At 33.6% G+C, this 24,661-nt stretch overlaps 1 protein-coding gene across 2 annotated transcripts; it reads left to right on the forward strand.

Moving 5' to 3' along the window:
- Positions 1-694: 694 nt before the first annotated feature.
- Positions 695-10,713, forward strand: LOC145561196 (protein indeterminate-domain 4, chloroplastic-like). 2 transcript variants are annotated; one of them, XM_081621836.1, is made up of 4 exons: positions 695-1,387; positions 2,011-2,410; positions 6,716-8,015; positions 10,281-10,713. In XM_081621836.1, the coding sequence occupies exons 1-3, from the start codon at positions 1,162-1,164 to the stop codon at positions 7,953-7,955; spliced, it is 1,866 nt and encodes a 621-aa protein (XP_081477962.1). In that variant the 5' UTR covers positions 695-1,161; the 3' UTR covers positions 7,956-8,015; positions 10,281-10,713. The 2 variants fall into 2 exon arrangements, with proteins under 2 accessions (XP_081477962.1, XP_081477960.1); XM_081621834.1 differs by having other exon boundaries at positions 696-1,393.
- The last annotated feature ends 13,948 nt before the right edge of the window (positions 10,714-24,661 follow it).

Raw genomic sequence — 24,661 nt, forward strand, 5'->3', positions numbered from 1 at the left:
TTGACACCTCTAAACAATTGTTAGCAAAACGGTTCACACAGACGACCTTGAAAAATAATAATATATGTAATGTGTTAGTAGGAATAGCCACAATAGTTGTATTATTGGAACATGTAAGAACTGTTAATGTGTGTTATTATTTCATATAATTGCGCTGACCATCATATATGTTACTAAAGTTGATATCAATGTCAATATCTTCTTTTTTGATTTGTATCATTACTTACCATCTTATATTAGATGATCAATCGACCCAATTATAATACATAATAATTTGTGCATAATTTAACTTACTATATATATTAATATGATTTTGTACTCTCAATTTCACAAGAAAAAAGTCCACATAATTAAAATTATGAAACTAGCTCACAAAACTTTCAATTCATATTTTACAAATTATCAATTATTTGTACTTATACCACTAACAGTGACATCTTTTTTTCTTTTTAAATCTCCAATCCAAAAATCAAAATCTCGACCAATATTATCATGGAAAGGAAATTTCCAGCAATTTAAATGCAAGTGGAATGGTTAGCTAGCTAAAAAAAAAAAAAAACAACTAATCAATCAAATATAAGATAAAAAAACCTTCTTTTTTTTTTTCAATAAGTTATTATTATTTTTTTTTAAAAAAAAAAAAAAAAAAAAAAAAAAAACTATTCCATTTCATGGGTTGATTCTATCTCTTTCTCTATGCATCTTATTGTATCTCCCTTAATTTTCATAAAATTTCAAATTCTCTTCTCCTTTTTCTCTCTCCTATCTCTTTCTCTCTCTTTGTCACTCAAAAATAAAAATCTCTATCCATTTCCCTCTCATCTACTCTCTCATACACAAAACTCACAAACCCCATTTCTCTTTTTAGGGTTCCTCATTAATTAACCTCTACTAATTTTAAAATCGCGTATTTTGGGGATTATTTTGATATCAGTTATAATTCTCAAAATTAAAATTGTAAAATTTGCATGTGGGGTGGATAGGATTTAATTCATCCTCCCCTTTCTTTCTTCTCTCTCTCAAATAGATTATATATTGGATTCTCTCTCTTCAACAAGTTCATACAAACACTAGATACATAGCTACTCCATCCAAAAACCATAACCAAAACCACTATTATTAAAAATAAAAATTAATTAAAAAAAATAATAATCTTAACAAATGGCGGCATCTTCATCCTCTTCGGCCTTCTTCGGAAGTAGAGAGGCCGATGCGATGAAGCTCGCGCATCATCAGCATCAGCCCTCGCAACCACCACCTCCACCACCAACCCAAGTTTTGCAAAATCAACATTCGTCCGCGGCCGTGCCGCCTCCACCTTCGTCATCAGGAGCACCACCCGCTAATCCTCAACAAAAGAAGAAGAGAAGTCTTCCTGGAACACCAAGCAAGTGTTAGCTCCTAAAACCCCCAAATATAATTTTATGAATTATTATTTGCTCACTATTTTTTTTTCCTCTCTATTTTTAGTTATATATGTCTTCAAGTGGTTTTTGTCTATTCCTTTCTTTTTTTTTAATTGATTTTTTTAAGGAAAGAATTTTTTCGAAAAGAAAACCCTAATTTGTGGAAGCTTCATGACAAAGAAGATGTGAGAAAAAAAAAAAATTGAACATGGATTTTTCTTCTCTCTTTTGTTCATTTCTGAATAGACTTTATCTGCTACTAAACACGAACTTATATATATACATACATATACACATATATATACAACATTTATATATCTTGTTGTACTTATTGTATGTTAGTTTGTGTTGACAATAAAAATAATAAATCTCAATGAATTAAATTTTGTGTTTTTATTATTTTGGATCGTTTCCATCTTTTTTATAGATGAGTTACTACACACACAAAAAAAATAATTACGGGTAAGAAATAATTTTATGAATTATTGTATTCCCGTCGTCTCTAAAACTGAATTCATTTATTGTAAAGTTTTGAGCGATTAATTGATAAAAGCTTTGAGGATTATTGATTACGATAATAATAAATAATAATTGTGATGATCAGATCCGGATGCGGAGGTGATAGCGTTGTCGCCGAAGACGTTGATGGCAACAAATCGTTTCATTTGCGAGGTATGCAACAAAGGATTTCAAAGAGAGCAAAATCTACAACTTCATAGGAGAGGGCACAATTTACCGTGGAAGCTTAGACAAAAGACTAACAAAGATCAAGTGAGGAAGAAAGTGTACTTGTGCCCTGAACCCACTTGTGTGCACCATGACCCGGCTCGTGCCCTCGGCGACCTCACCGGGATTAAGAAGCATTACTCGCGCAAGCACGGCGAGAAGAAGTTCAAGTGTGAGAAATGTAGCAAGCGTTATGCTGTTCAGTCTGATTGGAAGGCTCACTCTAAAACTTGTGGTACTCGTGAGTATCGTTGTGATTGTGGCACTCTATTCTCTCGGTACGATTTTTTTTACCATCCTTCTTTTTTCCGTGTTTTTAAATAACAGGTCACATTTTTTTTACTATGACCATTTTAAAAAAATAAAAACAATTAATGCTTAAGGTTGACTAATTTTGACTTGGAGTCATGAAATGTGACTTAATTCGTACAATTCTATTTAATTTTATTTAGGCTATAGTATGGTTTATAAATGTGATTGAATGTTGTTGTTTTGGTATTATTTGAGTGCGTGTTGTTGAGAGTATATACGAGTTATGAAATTCAGTGCATTAGCATATTGTTTTTGTTGGTGTGTGTTTTTGTTTTTGGGTTAAAATTAGAAAAATACTATGGATTAAGTGAAAAAAGCAAAGAAAATGCAGGTACTTATTTGACAACATATGAGTTTGTTGTAGTTTTCTTGAGAAAATAAAAATGGCTGCTGATGATGTGCTGTTGTTATTCTTGTTAGTTTTTTTTTTTTTCTTTTTTTTCTCTCTCTTCTTTATTTTTCACTGAAATTCTGGGTCAAGCTGTTTTAAAGTAAATATTAGCATACAAGTACTAACAGAAAAGGAAGATGAAAGAAAAAATAAGAAGAAGAAAACGCCACCACGTGAATCCATACACGAGTCGTTTTTCTGAAACCACTATGCCATGTAATAGCTACTAGTCATGGCTAGCTTTTTGTTTTTCTTTTTTCCTTGTTTTATTATCGGAACAATTGAGTTTTTACGGAAGATTAAAAAAAAGGGTATAATCGTGTGAGGTCTTGTTAAAATTAGTGTTACGTGTATTTTTAAAAATCAAATTCTTGTTTTTTTATTTTTAATATATATGTAATTGAAGGTATTAATTTAACGGTTTATTATGTGTTTTGAGATGCATAAAACTTTAATTGTTACAATAATAAAATAACGGAAAAAGTATTAAGTAATTAAGTATTAACCAATGATGTAAATTAAAGAAAAATATATATGAATCTCATTGCATTATTGGACCGTCACAACAAATTTCTGTTACAAAATTATTTACGATACATTTAATGAAATTACATGAGTAATCACACTATTACAAACGATTAAACATGTGAGAATATCCAAACGGATGCTACTTTTATTTCATTGGGTGTATCTGAACGGATGCTACTTTTATTTCTTGGGTGTATCCGAACGGATGCTACTTTTATTTCTTTGGGTGTATCAGAAAGGATTCAGCTTTTATTTCTTTTGATTATTCTCTCAAACCGTACATTATTAGTTTTATTTATTTATTTATTTATTTATTTTAACAATCATTTAAGATGCTCTAATTTTGATTTGAAATATTGCAAAAATAAAAGAACATAAGAAATGTTACATTATGTATTAATTAAAAAAAATGTAGATTAAAAGAAATTTAAAAATGAACCACATTGGGGTGTGACAGAAAATAAACATCTGTTACAAAATCATTTACTATACATTTAATGAAATCACAAGAGTAATCACTCGTTATTACAAAAGATTAAACATGTGAGTGTATCCGAATGGACTCTGTTTTTATTTCTTTGGGTCGTGTATCCGAACTGATTCTGCTTTTATTTCTTTAATTTTATCCGAACAGATTCTAATTTAATCCTTCATTTATTTCCTTAGACTTGGTCCTTATGTTTCACTCCCTACGATCCTTTTCTTAATTATTTTTTAGTCTAATTAAAAATAAGTGTCATTTTTACAACATAAATCAATAAACTTTTATGCTAACTACATGCTCAAATACTCCAATATATTTCAACTTTATAAAGGTCGAACATGTTAAAATGTGTGCAAAAGGTTAAAACCAAACTTATTTAAAAAGTTGTAAAGCTAGGTAAGAGTATATAACTTTATAATAATAATAATAATAATAATAATAATAATTCGTATAATTATACTGACGCCGCCTCGAAAAGTACGCCACTGCCCTAATAGTAGTCGTCGTTTGATCCCTATTCACGTGTTACAAAGAGAGAGAAAGAAGGGGTTAGTTGGTTACTAAGTTTGTTGCGTTATGGGTTGGCTAGATGTGATCACTTCACCCCTGCAGGTACCCCCTTTTCATGATAACGTTACCATCTTCAATTCCTTTTTTTTTCTCTCTCCTCCAAATATAATTCTACTAGATTTATAGATAGAATGACGCTTATTGTAGTAAAATAGACACTTCACGAGTTTCACGTATGATTTTAATTCCCAACACGTACATATACACAATCTCGCTTAGCTAGATGAATAGATAGGTACCACTGACATTTTTAGAAGGTAACGTAGCTTGTTTTTGTTATTTTGATATCGACACTCTAACTACATTAACTTGTATTATTACTTGTGATTATATCGTGTTTGAACGTATGTGTAATTGAGAGGTCGTCACTTGATGATCGTCAGTCTTACTAGCTATGGTAGTAACGTAGTTGTATAGGGAGGTTGGACTGATGAAAACTATACTGAAATACATTTATTATTATTCATGGTCGTCTTAGGATGGAGGGACTACATACGTTCTCCTCTTTGATTGATTTTCTTTCACTATAATGAAAATATTCTCTACTTGCATTTATTGGAGGGTCAGTCCATAATTTGGTAATCTTTTGTTGATTGATTATAAACTCTGTTGCTATTTCATCTTACTTGAATTTATTGCACTGATTTTCCCTCTCTTTCAAGTACTCTGAGCAAAACTGTGTTGTTAGGTCATTTTATGTCCTCCATTTTGTACTTTATGTTTTTTTTTTTTAATTTTTTTAATATACTTGTATAAAAAAAATTATGTTTTCTACAGTATAATTTTTCAATATATGTCGGTATTTTTTGGCTATAAACAGTACAAAATTTATTTCCTTTTATGGTTATAAGTAAATAAAAATTAATTCGTAGTTTGTGTATTTTCATGTGAACATCTTAATCAGCTGTGATTATATAAATGTGTCCATTATTAATTACTTAAGTGTCCAATTTTGCTTCCTGTTTTGAAATTTCATGAAACTATTGAGTGCCTATTGTACTTTGGTTAAAAAAAAAGGTACTTAGAAAATCCATATTTTTGGTAATAAAGTATGCTAGAAAATCTCAAGGTATTAAACCCTTTCACACTATAATTTAGTCATTTTGCTAAAAATGTGGTTTTTCACGTTAGAACACATTTATTGTTGAACATTTTTTGTAACAACATTAAATTGAAATTATTGAGAAACACTTGTAATTTAATTTGAATTAAGATTAAGAAAATGTATGAGAACACATTTTAAAGACTATATCAAATTTCAAAATTAACATAAAATGATACATAGAGTAATTGGTGAAGTGCTAAGATAAATTAGCACTAGTAATTTTTATTTGGCAATTAACAATCAATACCATATGATTTATAAACAACATCATTAATGCATAAACTCACTTATTGACTAGCAACATGAATTCTTTTAATTAATACAAGAATGAAATTTTACAGCTCAAATTATTGGACAATTTATTAGAAATTACCCCTCCTTAATTGTATCTTAAGGTTAAATCTTTAGAAAATGTTAACAAATGCATTGAAGACTATGTAGCTCACATGTAGTATTAACTTAAAACAATACATGAAAATAAGCTCATTAAGTGATTAGAATTGTATGTTTAAGTCAAGGCTAATTGCATACCATAATATAAATTTAATTACATTATCAATTAATGCTAAATATTTGTTCTAAATTATTTGCAACAATTTGACATAAAATACGAGTAGAAATATCCAAGTATAGTAAATAATTTGAAACGAAATTAGTAACTCACATTACATTACGAAGTGAGTACTGGAGTATATGTTGAAATAATTTTGGTGACACAATTTGACTAGCCATCAAATTCTGTTACACTGGACTCTCCACCTAAAACTCTAAAAGCTAAGATTTGGAATCTGAAAACAAGCTAGCGGTCACAAAATAAGTCAATCTAAAGGGGAACCTAGGTACTCTCATTCGATGACACCATTCATGACAAACATGTACTATATATGGTCACATGTTATGATATGTCATACTTAGCTATAGTACTATTATACTACTACTACTCCTACTATTATGCTACTTGTACAACTATATTTGATGCTTTCACTTGGATTAAAGCTGCGATACTTGTGTAGTTGTGTATAGGACTAAAATAATTTACCCCTTTTATCGCCAATTATTGCTATTGTGGGGATTCTGTTAATCGGACATATAATGTAATGTAAATGGATTTTAGGTATTCTAATATGTGTCATTATATTATAAAATGTGATTATGTTGTGTTTAATGTTCATGATTAAATTTTGTCATTACAGACGGGACAGCTTCATAACTCATAGGGCGTTTTGTGATGCACTAGCTCAAGAGAGTGCAAGACATCCAAGTAGCCTATCCACCCTAGGAAGCCACTTATTTGGACCTACTTCTGCGGTTGGTGGTGGTAATGCTGGTAACAACAACATGGGATTAGGAGTTGGACTTTCTCATCAAGTGGGCAACCATCTTCCGGTGTCGCTTTCCGATCAAATGACCTCTGACATCCTCCGCCTTGGCGGTGGGACCCGAGGTGTTGGGACCGGGCAGTTTGACCACCTCCTCGGGCCGGGTTCTTTCCGGCCACAAATGCAGCAATCTCATCAGGGCAACTTTTACTTGTCTGATCAAACTGGTGGGCCCAACCATTATGCTAATAATAACAACAATGATCAAGAAAATCAGTCTCAAAATGCTGGTGGTGGAATCTTCTCCAACAAGCTATTCACCGGGCAGCTGCCCGTGCCCGACTTAGGGTTTTTCTCAAACAATAACAACAATGAGAACACCAACACCATCAACACCAATAGCACCACTGGTAGTGGGGACCACAATGGGATGTTCTCTTCTTCGGGTGGCGGTACCCTCTTCGGCGGGCCCTCTTCTGGCGGCCTCTCTTCCCTGTACACCACAGGACCCGGCCTCCAAGGCGGTAGCCCCCACATGTCCGCTACCGCCCTCCTCCAAAAGGCTGCCCAAATGGGGTCCACAACCTCCACCAGCAATGCTAGTGCAACTGCCCTACTAAAGGGACTGGAAGCGAAACCAACACCGCAACAATCCGCACCACCGCCACCCCCAACAAGCGCCGGGGGTGGCGGGTTTGGAGGATTATTTGGAGAAAATGACCAAAATAACCTCCATGACCTACTCATGAGGGATAACCTAATGAACAACCCCTTCTTTGGAGGTGATCACCAAACTGGAGCAGCTAGTGATCACAATGGTAACTACGGGTTCAACCCGAATAAAACCGGGCTCGGTGTCGGATCATCAGACAGGCTTACAAGGGATTTTCTTGGTGTAGGAGAGATAGTGAGAAGCATGAGTGGTAATGGAGGAGGATTTCCTACAAATTCACAAGGCATGGCATCCTTAGAAAACGTTACAACTTCTGATCATCAAAGAAATAATAACAATAACAATAATTCTGCAGCACCAAATAATAATAGTAATGTCAATAATACTGCTCCTTCCAGTAGCCAAGCTTTTGGTGGTGGTGGTGGTGGAAATAATTTCTAGTCAATTTGGCAAATCAAAGAAAAAAAAAAAGTTTTTTTTTACATCAGAAGTCAAGTACAGGTACGTAAATTCGTTACATTTTTATTACTCCGTAATATGTAGTATAATTCTTATGGTAATTTGTTACATAATTACATTATTAACGTGATGATTTATTTTTACTGAAATAGAGTCGGTAGATATAATTTTTAAATTTTGTTTGGGGGCGTGAAAAATTATAGAAAGTGTAATTTAACGATGAATAATAATTATGTGATGATGACGGTCCAAAGGGGGTGGTCACTGCTTTTTTTTGGGGAGGAGGAGGAGGAAGAAGTGTGGGCTATAGATTTGTTTGTTTTTTCTCTTGTGTTTTTGTCCCTTGGTTTTGTTGGTTTGTTTGAGTTCCTTTATTTTTATTCTCTTTGTTTTTTATTTTTAAAATTTTCTGGTGTGAATTTTTGGGTTGAGTCACGGGTCACGGAATATTATTTGATCATATAACAAGATTTTTGTGTTACTCAAAAATTAAATTTTAAATTTTTTAAAATTCTTTGTGGGTGCCACGCATGTGAATGTATTTTGCTCCATTAATTGAATTATTTGCCCAATTGCCCCTGTTTTCTTTTGAATAATATCTATGATTATCAATATTCAAATTTGTGAGAAATTAAAATTTATTAATAATATACTTTTTGAACACTAAGCATGTATATTAACCGACTTAAGATGAACATTTACATGTTAATTTAAGCTACATTTAACTAAGCAATTAAATTAAAACACCACAATATTTTTCATAATCTATATCTTTATTATGATCATAAAATTGATAAATTTATTTACTTATGATTAAAATAGTAAAGATTGTAGTAATTATATATCGTAAAAATTAATAAAAACAATGCTTAATCAATGTTTAATGGTCAGTGAAAAAAGTCAAAATTCAACTTACTACATGGTAAATTTTATGACTTAATCCATCACATTCGGTCGATTTAAAATAGATTAACATTCTAATAATGTGGCCTATTATATAGATCGCACGTTCCTGATACAGCTTTATAAAACTCAACTTTACATACAAACCCAATGAGAGTGTACATGTGTATGTTATGTAGTAGTATACATAAGAGATCAATAAATACCTACTACATGTTTTAACAAAGAGAATGAATGTTGTGCTTTATTTGGTTAATCCAATTGCAATGTTGGTGAAAGGTTAACAGGAATCAACCTTAGAATAAAGTATAAATTACACGAATGAGTAAAAAGATGCTCTTTTTAATATTTTTTTCAAGGGAACATGTAACATCTAATATGGACCCGCTGAATAGGATTTGAACATCCACTTTTCCTTCCATAATTCATTGAGATTGATGGCATGATTTATCGATATTGTTGTCTATTACTCGTAGATCTATTTTTGTCCTCTTAGATATTATTATCAGACCAATTATGAGCTCACAGTTTTACTGTTTTAAATACAATAATTTAAAATAATGAGTAACTATTTTTCTCATTTTTTACTGTTTAACTCGACATTAGTCATACTCATACATTACATTTTTTGTAAATTTTTTTTGAAGCTTGTCAATTTGTCATATATTACCTATGGGGGAAAGACTCCAAATAAACATTATTGTCTTATTAATATTTTTCCTACACTACAAACAAACATTATGATGATATATAGTGATTATTTATGAATTAATCTTGGGGGTTATTGCTAATTTGTGTGCGGAGTACGTTTATAATGAATTATTATATTTCTTATATTTGGAATGTCGTAATGCTAATAAAATTAAAACAAGTAATTTTTCAATTACTTGACTTGTTTGCTTTTCATTGTCTAAAATAAAAAGGGTTAAAAATTTATGGTTTTGGCTCTTAAGATTATCTTTGTTGTTTGTGTATTGTGTACATACTCCATTATATTTAGTAAGCTTAATTATACAAGGGAGAAAGGAGGGTAAGACATGTTTTAACTTTATTGCAATTGTTTTAAAAAGGGGGGAAGGGATGTTTGTGAGATTAATTTAATTTGTCTTGATCATAAATTTTTATCTTTATGTCATTTATTAAATTGATCTTTAATTTATATTTGATATGCTAATTGAACATAAACATGTTATATACTATTTGTATTGTATGAATATACGGAGTATTAACTAACTAAATACTACGGGCGGAGTATTAATTATATTAACACTAATTTTATATGGGATATTTTATAAGAATTTTTGTGACAAACTACTTCATACTAAGTATATTTTAGATTTTATATGGTACCTTAAAGATAGTCTATCCTTACAAAATATCTGCTCTTTTATTTTTGTACTGCAGGAATTAGGTTTTGTTTAAAAAAAGACAACTTTGCCTCCCATCTAAAAGAACTCAAAGTTCATATGAAGCTTTGTTAAAGCAATGCAAGTTAATTAAGATCGTCATTGGTTTTGCTAGCTGACTACCAAAATTCCATCAATAGATAGGCGACTGAAGTTGATGCTGAGGCTGTATGATGATGCGCATAAGAGAGGTGGATCGAGGATCAATCGATTTTTCGAATCGTTTTAGTTTATAGACTTAGTTTTGATAAATTTTATAGACTTTTTTATATGTTAATTACCTGACTCATGTTTATGGTAAATGTGAATGAAAAATCTCAAATGTTTAGTAACATAAAGTAGAAGAGTACAATAACTTTGATCTTCATTCCAGTTGAGAGAATTTTTGTTCTGAAATCGAGTATCTTGAATATAGTTTTCAATTCTTGACATGTTTGGCATAAAATTTAATGGTTTCAGGTATTAGTAAAGATATTAGATGTTTTGTTAGTTAAGATATTAAATTAGTGATTTTATAATAAAATGAAATTAGAAAATTATAGAGGTGGAACTGAGGATTGAAATTAAAGGGGTATTGTAGGGGACTAGGGGGCTACTTTAATTTTGGTTATGTACTTAGTATTATATCACTAATTAAAATATGTATGTCAAGGATTGTCAACTACTAAACTTACTTGGTTTTAAATCTTATGGTTTAATGTTTATATTCGGCTAATTGCCATCTTTCTGTACTAGAACATTTGAACTTTTTTATTATACACCACATTTGGTAAATTGGCCCAATAATTAATCACATGCAATTAGACTTATTAAACTTATCAAGTAGGTCAGTTTCAAGTCAAGTGTTTCAAAATCAAGTCAAACATATATTAAAATTTCAGGATTGTAGGGGATTCATCACAGGTGACCATATAATGTTATTTGAAATCACATACGGCCATTAATCGGTTACATAAAGCCATAAAGGCATGTTCATGAAGCTTTGAGTCAATAAAAAAGAGTGCACACGTATACATATACGGTTGAATATACAATTTAAAGGGAAATTAGATGGTTCCAACCATGCATCCAAACAAGCTCTCGAGGTGTCATGGGGTCAATAGAAAGTGCCCTGACTTGTTTTCTTATTGGGTCCAGAAAAGTTAGAAATTTGTGCGAAACTTAAGGTTATATTCTACACTTTTGGACCAATTTTGAAAGTTCGGGGATCCGTTGTAGAAAGCTCTTAAGATAGTAAGGGATGCAACATGGGGTCATATAATATTATTTGGAATCATACACGACAACTAATCGGCCACATACAGGGCTCGTTGCGACCTTGACTTAATGGAGGGAGCTAAGACATAGGCTGTAAATGACTAAATTGATAGTTTAAAGGCAAAGTGGTTGACTCTAACTATCCAAATGGCCTCCTAGGGTTCATGGAAAGCACTTTGAATTTTTTTTTTCAGGATTTGAAAAGGTAAAAGACTTGTAAAAAATGAAAGTTATATACAAAAATGGGACCAATTTTAATTTAGAGATTTTGGGATTCGGTGTCTAAAACTCACGAAATTGTAAGGGATGTATTCTAGGGTTATATAATAATATTGGAACCATGTTATACCATTAGTCAGAAATATACAGTCTCGTGGTGGCCTCGATTTTATTAGAGAGATGTTAGCCATAAAACGGATTGTTGCAACCGCCTAAATGGACTCTCAAGGTGTTTTGAAATTTGTGGGAAGCACCCCAACCTATATCCTTTTTCATTCCAAAATAGTAAAAATTTATTCGAAATTGAATGCTATAATACACAGTTACGAGCAGGGTTTTTTTTTTCAAAATTAAAGTAAATATGCAGGGTGTTTTCTTGGGTCAGATCAGAGTAAACACAATGGTTGCCCATAACCATTATGGTTATCACTTATTTAATTAATTTCTCTATCTTCCACCTCATTATAACTCTTATACCCACTTAATAACCAATGTAGCCCAATGGTTGATCATGGTTACACATCTTATCTCTCTTACTTTTACCCAACCCCACCACACAATCTTCCTCTTTCACTCAATGACCAAGCAAATTGGCCATACTATTTCACTCAATAACCAAGCTTTATAACCTGGTTATTTCCACAACCAGGTTATTGCCTTTTATTCCCAAAAATCTCTCTCTTCATTTTTTAATTATTTTTCCACATTCTCTCTCCCAATAACCATCCTAAATGGTTAACGGTTGGCTATGCTCTCATACAAGTTGGTTTGGAGCCATAATATGCTTTTCAATTGGTGTATAAAGTCTAGAGAACGAGTTTGGTTTGGATCGAAGTGATTAATCACAGCTTAACAGGTTGGCTACAGTTATCGATCCCTAGCAGTAGTAGGCTGTTGAGTTAGTGTTATATCATGTTTAAAATCGATGATGAAACAAGACTAAAAGTTAATGAGTTAATAATTTGATCATGATGACTAGTCATGAAATTCATTCAGATGGACTAGTCATGACTGGATCATAAGTACTAGCTAGTAGCTACTGCTATGAATCTATTATTATTGATTATGATGCTATACATCTACATGGGACCGATTATGTTTTGTGACACATAACATAACATAACATAACATATCAGGCCAATCAGTTTTGAGTTGTTTGTACAACTTTTTACCAACAGCCCAATTAGATTCCCTTCCAAAAGATTTACTCACACTAAAAGTGGAATTGCTTGATGACTTAATCATCAAACTCATGTTTTCTTACAAACCATAAAGTCGTTGGAGCTTCTAAAGTTATGATTCTTTCTTCTTTCCAACTTTTCTTAACTAAAAGCTTTATGTGACATAACATACTTTGGAATTTGATATATTTGACCAAGTTAAGGGCTGTACAATAAATAATTCTAATGTATTACTCCGTATTTTTAGGATTGTTAGTTAGGGTGGAGATATATATTGGGTGCCGTCTTAGCTAGAATTGGTAAAGAATTTTCGGGTCTACATTTGGAATCGATATTGTTTGGATCTATTTTTTATTCAAGATTTTAGATCCATTTATCTAAGTTTTAGCTCTGATTCCTGATTTTCTGAACCCTTTATCCACCACGTATTCAACAGGATTAGTTTTTAAATTAGATACTTATTTGTTGTGTACTTCATAAAAAATAGTTTGAGTAGGTCTTACTATTGAAACTTAAAACTTCTCATTTCTTGTTTCAATATTTTTGATTTTGTTCCATAAATTATCACCAATACTTGATAAACCTCGTCCTTAGTTGATACTTGCTCTACTTCGATTATTCGTATTATTTGACTATTTGCACTGTTCACAATTTTAGATACCTCACTTCACCAAGTTTTTAAGGACAATATGCATGGTACTACTCCATGATTTGGTACCAAGAGGGGGGAAATGAGCAGGCCCAGACATCAGATACGTGAAGGCAGTACTTGGTAGACTTGTCCTATAGCCCACACCTTATGGGCCTATTGGGTCTTATAATTAAGTAAAACAAATTATAACATGAAAACTATTGTAAAACCATCTAAAAGCCTATTGAGCCTTGTAAATGAAGAATTCGTCAAACCGTTTAGGTGTTAACTATGTGTATTTTTTTTTAGGTGCACTACTATGTAGAGCTGTCAATTCGGGTAAACGGGTCAGGTTTTGGTCGGGGAAGAGTGGGTCGGGTCAATTTGGATTAATTCCATAACCTAAGTGGGTCGGGTTTGGGTTGGCTCATGCTTGAGTCGGGTCATACTTCTTATCGGGTTTGGGTCGGGTTTAGGTCGGGTTAATAACAGGTCAGGTTACATTCGGGTCGGGTTAAAAATAGGTCGGGTTAAATTCGGGTTTTCACAGGTTAAAACGGGTTAGGGTAATTCTCGGGTTTGAGTCGAGTTTGGTTCAAGTTAATAATTTGCAAGTTAGAATCAGGCCGGGTCATTCTCGGCTTTGAGTCAGGTTTGGTTCAAGTCAATAATTTGCGGGTTATAATCATGTCGGGTCATTTTCAAGTTGGGTCAATCTCGGGTTCAAGTCGGGTCCGGATCAAGTTAATAATTTGCGGGTTATAATTAGGTTGGGTCATTTCCAAGTCGGATCATATTCGGGTTCAACTAACTATAAATAGATAATTATCATTTTTATCAAGCTAATTATTTCCTTTGACTATAATATACATGGTAATATACTAGGGAACTATAGTCTATAATTTAGGAAGATAATTATCTCCTTTGACCATACAAAAAATATATACTATATTTAACTCTTAAATTTGAGGATGATGCTCCTTTCTTTTGCTGGCCTGGACCGACTTGGTCTCCCTAGACAAAATTTTTTGATCAACAATAATAAGGTGGTCTAAATTGCATTTAAGGTGATTTGAAATCGGGTCAAGAATAATTTGGGTTGAATTCAAGTCGGGTTAATAACAAGTCGTGTTAATTTCGAGTCGAGTTAGTAACAGATCGGGTTGAATTTTTGGGTCGGGTAAGCAATAGGTCTGGTAAAATTTGGGTCGGGTCAATAACAAGTCGGGTTTAATTTGGGTCAGGTTAATAACAAGTCGGGTTGATTTCGAGTCAGGTTTGTAATAGGTTTGGTTAAATTCGAGTCGGGTTAGGAACGGGTCGGGTTGAATTCATGTCACGTTAGTAACAAGTCGGGTTAAATTCAGGTTTTGACGGGTTGAAACGTGTATGGGTCAATATAGGTTCAAGTCGGGTTCGGTGCAAGTTAATTAAATTGGTCGTTATAAACCAGTAAATCGGTGCAAATTGTAATCCAGCAAAGTGGTCGTTTAAAGGCAAATTGGATGGTTCCACCCACCCAATTGGACTCCCGGAGGGTATTAGGGATCATGATAAACATTTCGGTAATTTTTATTCTGGGCGGAAAAAAAAGTCAAAATTTTCCAAAATTAAAGAATGTCCAAGCTTTTTGAGAAATTTTGGAGGTTTCAGGGCCCGGAGTCGCAAAGTCGTCTTAAGATTTTAGGGAATATACATTTGGGGGTCATAAAATGTCGTTTGAACCATATATGATAATTATATATTGTCATAGATGTTTGTGTTAGGCTTGAGTTAATGAAATTGGTGCAAGTTGTAAACCGGTAAATTGGTCGTTTAAGGCAAATTGGATGGTTCCACCCACCCAATTTTACCCCCGAAGGGTATTGGGAACCATGGTATATATTTCGGCAATTTTTTTCTTCCAAACGAAAAAAAGTCAAAAAAATCCAAATTTGAATTCTAATAGCCACGCTTTTTGAGAAATTTTATAGGTTTCAAGGACCGATGTCGAAAAGACTTGAGATTTTAGGGGATACATCTCGGGGTTATATAATTCCATTGGAACCATATATGATCATTATATGTTGTCATAAATGTTCGTGGTAGGCTTGATTTAATGAAATCGGTGCAAGTAATTAATAACCGGTATATTGGCCGTTTAAAAACAAATTGGATGGTTACACCCACCTAATTGGACTCCCGGAGTGAATTAGGGACCATGGTAAACATTTCAGTAATTTTTATTTCCGCGCGAAAAAAGTCAAAAAATTTCAAAATTTAATGCTAAGATCCACGCTTTTTCAGAAATCTTGGAGGTTTCAAGGCCTGGTGTCGAAAAACCTTGAAATTTTAGGGGATACATCTCGATGTCATATAATGTCGTTTGGAACCATATATGATCATTATATGTTGTCATAAATGTTCATGTTAGGTTTGATTTAATGAAATCGGTGCAAATTGTAAACCGGTAAATTGGCCATTTAATGGCTAATTGGATGGTTACACCCACCAAATTGGACTCCCGGAGAGTATAGGGACCATAGTAAAGATTTAGGCAATTTTTATTTCTGGGCGAAAAAAGTCAAAAAATTCCAAAATTAAAGGATAATATACACGCTTTTTGAGAAATTTTGGAGATTTCAGGGCCCGGTGTCAAAAAGCCATGAAATTTTAGGAGATACATCTCGGGGTCATATAATGTCGTTTAGAACCATTTATGATCATTATGTTTTCATAAATGTTCGTGGTAGGCTTGAATTAATGATATCGATATGCAAGTTGTAAACCGGTAAATTGGCCGTTTAAAGGCAAATTGGATGGTTCCACCCAGCCAATTGAACTCTCGGAGGGTTTTAGGGACCATGGTAAACCTTTCCGAAATTTTTATTTACGGGCGAAAAAAGTCAAAAATTCAAAAATTGAAGGCTAATATCCACGCTTTTTGTGAACTTTTGGAGGTTTCGAGGCCCGTTGTCGAAAAGGATTGAGATATTAGGGGATAAATCTTAGGGTCATATAATGCCGTTTGGAACCATATATGATCATTATATGTTGTCATAAATGTTCGTGGTAAGCTTGAGTTAATGCAATCGGTGCAAGATGTAAACCGGTAAATTGGTCGTTTAAAAACAAATTGGATGATTCCACCCTCCCAATTGGACTCCCGGAGGGTATTAGGGACCATGGTAAACATTTTGGCAATTTTTATTTACGGGCAAAAAAAAGTCGAAAAATTCCAAAATTGAAGGCTAATATCCACGTTTTTTGAGAAATTTTAGAGGTTTCGGGGCCTGGTTTCGAAAAGCCTTGATATTTTTGGGGATACTTTTCGGAGTCATATAATGCCGTTTGGAACCATATATAATCATTATATAATTTCATAAATGTTTGTAGTAGGCTTGAGTTAATTAAATCGGTGCAAGTTGTAAATCAGTAAATTGGTCGTTTAAAGGCAAGTTGGATGATTCCACTCACCCAGTTAGAATCCCGAAGTGTATTAGGGACCATGGTAAACATTTCAGAAAATTTTATTTTCGTGTGAAAAAAAGAGAATAAAAAAAAAAAGTCCAAAATTTAAGACTAATCCACGCATTTTGCGAAATTTTAAAGGTTTCGGGGCTCGATGTCGAAAAGTCTTGAAATTCTAAACAATAAATCTCAGAGTCATATAATGCCGTTTGGAAACATATATGATTATTATATGTTGTAATAAACTTTCGTGGTAGGCTTAAGTTTATTAAATCGGTTTAAGTTGTAAACCAGTAAATTGCCGTTTAAAAGCAAATTGGATGGTTCCAACCATCCAATTGGACTCCCGGAGGATAAAAGGGACCAAGGTTAACATTTCGACAATTTTTATTTCCGGACTAAAAATGTCAAAAAATTCCAAATTTGAAGGCTAATATCCACGCTTTTTGAAAAATTTTGGTAGTTTCAGGGCCTAGTGTCGAAAAGTCTTGAGATTTTACGGAATATATCTCGGGGTCATATAATGCCGTTTGGAACCAGATATGATCATTATATGGTTTTAAAAATGTTCGTGGTAGGCTTGACTTAATGAAATCGAAGAAGTTGTAAACTGGTAAATTGGTCGTTTAAATGCAAATTGGATAGTTCCTACCACCCAAATTGAGTTTTGGAGGGTATTAGGGACCATGGTAAAAATTTTGGCAATTTTTATTTGCGAGCGAAAAAAGTCACAAAATTCCAAAACTGAAGACTAATATCCACGCATTTTGCGAAATTTTAAAGGTTTCAGGGCTCGGTGTCTAAAAGTCTTGAAAATCTAGGGAATTTATCTCGGGGTCATATAATGCGGTTCGAAACCATTTATAATCTTTATATGTTGTCATAAATGTTCGTGGTAGGCTTTAGTTAATGAAATCGAAGAAGTTGTAAACCGGTAATTGGTCAATTAAATGCAAATTGGATGGTTCCTCTCACCCAATTGGAATTTTCGAGAGTATTAGGGACCATGGTAAACATATTGGCAATTTTTATTTCCGAGTGAAAAAAGTCACAAAATTCCAAAACTGAAGACTAATATCAACGCATTTTGTGAAATTTTGAGGGTTTCTGGGCTCGGTGTCGAAAATTCTTTAAAATCTAGGGAATATATCTCGGGGTCATATAATGCGGTTTGGAACCATATATGATCATTATATGTTGTCATAAATGTTCGTGGTAGGCTTGAGTAAATGAAATCAGAGAAGTTGTAAACCGGTAAATTGGTCGTTTAAATACAAATTGGATGGTTCCTCCCACCCAATTGGAATTTTTGAGGGCATTAGGGACCATTATGGTAAACATTTTGGCAATTTTTATTTCCTATCGAAAAAAGTCATAAAATTCCAAAATTGAAGATTAATATCCACGCATTTTGTGAAATTTTGGAGGTTTCGGGGCTCAGTGTCGAAAAGTCTGGAAAATCTAGGGAATTTATCTCGAGGTCATATTATGCTTTTTGGAACCATATATGATCATTTTATGTTGTCATATATGTTCGTGGTAGGCTTGAATTATTGAAATCGGTGCAAGTTATAAATCGGTAAATTTGCCGTTTAAAGGCTAATTTGATGGTTCCACCCACCCAATGGGACTCCCTCAGGGTATTAGGGACCATGGTAAACATTTCGGCAATTTTCAATTTCGGGCGAAAAAAAGTCAAGAAATTCCAAATTTGAAGGCTAATATCCACGCTTTTTGAGAAATTTTGGAGGTTTTGGGGCCCAGTGTCGAAAAGTCTTTAGATTTTACGGGATACATCTCGGGGTCATATAATGATGTTTGGAACCATATATGATCATTATATGTTGTAAAAAATGTTCGTGGTTGGCTTGAGTTAATTAAATCGGTGCAAGTTGTAAATCGGTAAATTGACCGTTTAAACGCAAATAAGATGGTTCTTCCCACCCAATTGGAGTTTTGGAGGGTATTAGGGACCATGGTAAACATTTTGGCAATTTTTATTTTTGAGGGAAATAAGTCACAAAATTCCAAAATAGAAGACTAATATCCACGCATTTTGCGAAATTTTGAAGGTTTCGGGGCTCGGTGTCGAAAAGTCTTGAAAATCTAGGGAATACATCTTGGGGTCATATAATGCCTTTTGGAACCATATATGATCATTATATGTTGTCATAAATGTTCGTGGTAGGATGAGTTAATGAAATCGAAAAAGTTGTAAACTCATAAATTGGTCGTTTAAATGCAAATTGGATAGTTCCTACCACCCAAATTGAGTTGTGGAGGGTATTAGGGACCATATTAAACATTTTGGCAATTATTTATTTCCGAGCGAAAAAAGTCACAAAATTTCAAAATTGAAGACTAATTATCCACGTATTTTGTGAAAATTTTGAAAGTTTCGGGGCTCGGTGTCGAAAAGTCTTGAAAATCTAGGGAATATATCTCGGAGTCATATAATGCAGTTTGGAACCATATAAGATCATTATATGTCGTCATAAATGTTCGTGGTAGGATTGAGTTAATGAAATCGAAGAAGTTGTAAACTAATAAATTGGTCGTTTAAATGCAAATTCAATGGTACCTCCCACCCAATTGGACTTTTGGGGGCTATTAGGGAACATGGTAAACATTTTGGCAATTTTTATTTCTGAGCGAAAAAAGTCACAAAATTCCAAAATTGAAGACTAATATCCATGCATTTTGTGAAATTTTGAAGTTTTCGGGGCTCGGTGTCGAAAAGTCTTGAAAATTTAGGGAATACATCTTGGGGTCATATAATGCCGTTTGGAACCATATATGACCATTATATGTTGTCATAAATGTTCGTAGTAGGATGAGTTAATGAAATCGAAGAAATCTTAAACTAATAAATTGGTCGTTTAAATGCAAATTGGATGGTTCCTATTACCCAAATTGAATTTTTGAGGGTATTAGTGACCATGGTAAACATTTTGGCAATTTTTATTTCCGAGCGAACTAAGTGATAAAATACCAAAATTAAAGACTAATATCCACGCATTTTGTGAAATTTTGGAGGTTTCGGGGCTCGGTGTTGAAAAGTCTTGAAAGTCTAGGGGATATATCTCGGGGTCATATTATGCCGTTTGGAACCATATATGTTCATTATATATTGTCATAAATGTTCGTGGTAGGCTTGAATTAATGAAATCGGTGCAAGTTGTAAATCGGTAAATTTACCGTTTAAAGGCAAATTGGATGGTTCTACCCACCCAATGGGACTCCCGGAGGGTATTTGGGACCACAGTAAACATTTCGGCAATTTTTATTTTCAGGCGAAAAAAAGTCAAAAAATTCCAAAATTGAAGGCTAATATCCACGCATTTTGAGGTTTTGGGGCCCGTTGTCGAAAACCCTTGATATTTTAGGGGATACATCTCAGGGTCATATAATGCCGTTTGGAACCATATATAATCAATATATGTTGTCATAAATGTTCATGGTAGGCTTGAATTAATGAAATCCATGATAGTGGTAAATCGGTAAATTGGCCGTTTAAAGGCAAATTGGATGGTTCCACCTACCCAATTGGACTCCCGTAGGTTATTGGGGATCATGGTAAAAATTTCGGCAACTTTTATTTGCAGGCAAAAAAAAGTCAAAAAATTCCAAATTTGAAGGCTAATATCCACGCTTTTTGAGAAATTTTGGAGGTTTCGGGGCCCAGTGTCGAAATGTCTTAAGATTTTACGGAATACATCTCGGGGTCATATAATGCCGTTTGGAACCATATATGATCATTATATGTTGTCATAAATGTTCGTGTTAGGCTTGAGTTAATTAAATCGGTGCAAATTGAAAATCGGTAAATTTACCGTTTAAAGGCAAATAAGATGGTTTCATCCACCCAATTGGAATTTTGAAGGGTATTAGGGACCATGGTAAACATTTTGTGATTTTTTATTTTAAAGCGAAAAAAGTCAACAAATTCCAAAATTGAAGACTAATATCCACGCATTTTGCTAATTTTGAAGGTTTCGGGGCTCGCTGTCGAAAAGTCTAGGGGAGTACATCTTGGGGTCATATAATGCCATTTGGAACAAAATATGATCATTATATGTTGGCATAAATGTTTGTGCTAGGCTTGAGTTAATGAAATCGAAGAAGTTGTAAATTGGTAAATTGGTCGTTTAAATGCAAATTGGATGGTTCCTACCACCTAAATTGACTTTTGGAGGGTATTAGGGACCATGGTAAACATTTTGGCAATTTTTATTTCCGAGCGACAAAAGTCACAAAATTCCAAAATTGAAGACTAATATCCACGCATTTTGTGAAAATTTGAAGGTTTTAGAGCTCGGTGTCGAAAAGTCTTGAAAATCTAGGGAATATATCTCGGGGTCATATAATGCTGTTTGGAACCATATATGATCGTTATATGTTGTCATAAATGTTCGTGGTAGGCTTGAGTTAATGAAATCGAAGAAGTTGTAAACTGATAAATTGGTCGTTTAAATGCAAATTAGATGGTTCCTCCCACCCAATTGGACTTTTGGAGGGTATTAGTGTCCATGATAAACATTTTGCAATTTTTATTATTTTCGAGCGAAAAAGTAACAAAATTACAAAGCCACGCATTTTGTGAAATTTTGAAGGTTTCGGGGCTCGGTGTCGAAAAATCTTGAAAATATAGGGAATATATCTCGGGGTCATATAATGCGGTATGGAACCATGTATGATCATTATATGTTGTCATATATGTTCGTGGTAGGCTTGAATTAATGAAATCGGTGCAAGTTGTGTAAATTTGTAAATTTATCGTTTAAAGAAAATTTAATGGTTCCACCCACACAATGGGACTCACCGCAGGGTATTAGGGATTATGGTAAAAATTTCGGCAATTTTTATTTCTGGGCGAAAAAAGTCAAAAAATTCCGAAATTGAAGGCTAAAATACACGCCTTTTATGTTTGGAACCATATATGATCATTATATGTTGTTATAAATGTTCGTGGTAAGCTTGGGTTAATTGAAATCGAAGAAGTTGTAAATCGGTAAATTGGTCATTTAAATGCAAATTGGATGGTTCCTCCTACCCAATTGGACTATTGGAGGGTATTAGGGGCCATGGTAAACATTTTGGGAATTTTTGTTTATGAGCAAAAAAAGTCACAAAATTCTAAAATTGAAGACTAATATCCACGCATTTTCCGAAATTTGTCATTTAAATGCAAATTGGATGTTTCCTACCACCCAAATTGACTTTTGGAGGGTATTAGGGACCATGGTAAACATTTTGGAAATTTTTATTTTCGAGCGAAAAAAGTCACAAAATTCCAAAATTGAAAATTAATATCGATCCACCCATTTTGTGAAATTTTGAAGGTTTCGGGGCTCGGTGTCGAAAAGTCTAGAAAATCTAGGGAATATATCTCGGGGGTCATATTATGCCGTTTGGAACCATATATATATGATCATTAGATGTTGTCATAAATGTTCATGGTAGGCTCGAGTTAATTGACAGGGTAAAGTCGTATCCCCTAATCAAAAGTAAATACCTAAGTCCTCTAACTAAAGTAGATAGGGAAGTAGGGTCGATCTCCACAGGGAAACAAGTCTTTTTACTCCTAATTAATTATTATAATCTAAATTATCTAAGTAACCAATATTTATATTTGAGTATGAAACTAAACTACAAAGAATAGGAGTAGGGAGAAAACAATATATAAAAGGATCTAGGGCATAGGTTCACCAATAAATAATACTCCAGGGTAAAACATAGTAATCAATCATTGACATTGCATAAATAACACGATCAACAGGCTCTCGCAATTTATTAATCAACATAGATCTAACAGGCTCTCGCAATTTACTAGATCTACGTTCTTATTGAAAATAGCCTTTAATATCAAATTAACATCTGCTCGATTCATCAATTTAATATTGCTATACTTTTACAAGCCGCAATTGTAAAACATTAAAACAATCCAATAAGAAATTATCATGCAATACCAACAATCAATAATAGTCAATCATCAATGCATCAATAAACCATATTGTAAAGGGCTCTCGCTACTTATTACAATCACACAATTAGTTTATCGGTATTAAATCTCATCTCTCGAATCTTGACTTAACCATTTATAAATTAACTTGCCTATTGAAACTAGACCTAAACATTAATTCTCATCTCTCGATTCTTGAATCGATATTGTCAAACTCATGCATAAAAGATAGGCCTAATCTAGTCATAGAGCATTAAATCAATCAATAGGAAATTAATCTAGCATTGATAATCAACAACAATAATTTACCCCTTCATATTATTTATTAGATTCCCATAAACCCTAGAAATTAAACTACTCACACATATTAAAAATTAAACTAATCAAAGTAATAAAATAAATCATGATGAACGGAATAAAATAAATAACTAAGATTAAGGGAAGAGAAATCGTTACCAAAATAAATCTGGAATTAATGAAAGAATTAAGAACAAAGGTTTTGAGAGAGATTAAGAGAGAGAAAACTAAGTAGAGAGAGAAAATCTAAGAGAGAAGGATCAGTCCAATCAATCGACCTCAAAAACGTACTTAAAACCTAACTAAAACAACTCCTAATTAGAAACTAATTGCTCGTCAAAAGAGCCTTTCCAGAAACACGCGCCCGATCGGGCGCGCCTTTTTTCTCGCACAAGTCTTCTCACAGCACTGCCCGATCGTGCTAAGCCTCGCACGATCGGGCGCGCCTTGGGCCACACATCCTTGGCTTGCTGCGCATCTTGCCCGATTGAGCTCTAGTGGCTCCTCGAGGCTTTGGACTTCCGATTGGGCTCGACTCCTCGGCCCAATCCGGATCTCCTCTTCGGGTCTTGAATACTCGGTCCAAACCTCGGTATTCCAAATACCGAGCCCTTAATCACCGGCTCGATGGCTCTAGCCGGCCTTGGGCTTCAACGACGGTAGTGCTCCTCCAATGCTCGTAGTTGCTTCATAAAAATCCCGGGAAAATGCTCCAAAGGTGCAATTCCCTGCAAAACTCAACCAAAACTACAAAAACACTAGAAAACACATATTAGTAATAAAAGTGGCTCTAAAGAGCCAAAAACGCTACTAATTATGACCAAGGGACGGGGGTAAAATACTATATAAAATGGACACATCATTATGAAATCGGTGCAAGTTGTAAATTGGTAAATTTGCCATTTAAAGGCAAATTGGATGGTTCCACCCACTCAATGGGACTCACGGAGGGTATTAGGGACCATGATAAACATTTCGGCAATTTTTATTTTCGGGCGAAAAAAAGTCAAAAAATTCCAAAATTGAAGGCTAATATCCACGCTTTTTACGAAATTTTTGAGGTTTGGGGCCCATTGTCGAAAATCCTTGAGATTTTAGGGGATACATCTTAGGGTCATATAATACCGTTTGGAACCATATATAATCATTATATGTTGTCATAAATGTATGTTGTAGGCTTGAATTAATGAAATCGGTGAGAGTTGTAAATCGGTAAATTGGACGTTTAAAGGCAAATTGGATGGTTTCACCTACCCAATTGGACTCCCGAAGGGTATTAATTATGGTAAATATTTCGGCAATTTTTATTTGCAAGCGTAAAAAGTCAAAAAAATTTAAAATTGAAGGGTAATATCCACGCTTTTTGGGAAATTTCGATTGTT

Source organism: Chenopodium album, chromosome 1, assembly GCF_948465745.1.
Source record: "Chenopodium album chromosome 1, dcCheAlbu1.1, whole genome shotgun sequence".
Classification (NCBI taxonomy): Eukaryota; Viridiplantae; Streptophyta; class Magnoliopsida; order Caryophyllales; family Amaranthaceae; genus Chenopodium; species Chenopodium album.

Excerpts from the sequence above, each read along its gene's own strand:
- LOC145561196 (XM_081621834.1), top strand. The coding sequence starts at position 1,162 with ATGGCGGCATCTTCATCCTCTTCGGCCTTCTTCGGAAGTAGAGAGGCC. Across the intron at positions 1,394-2,010 it reads TCCTGGAACACCAAGCAAGT|ATCCGGATGCGGAGGTGATA; the intron begins GTTAGCTCCTAA and ends TGTGATGATCAG. Across the intron at positions 2,411-6,715 it reads TGTGGCACTCTATTCTCTCG|ACGGGACAGCTTCATAACTC; the intron begins GTACGATTTTTT and ends TTGTCATTACAG.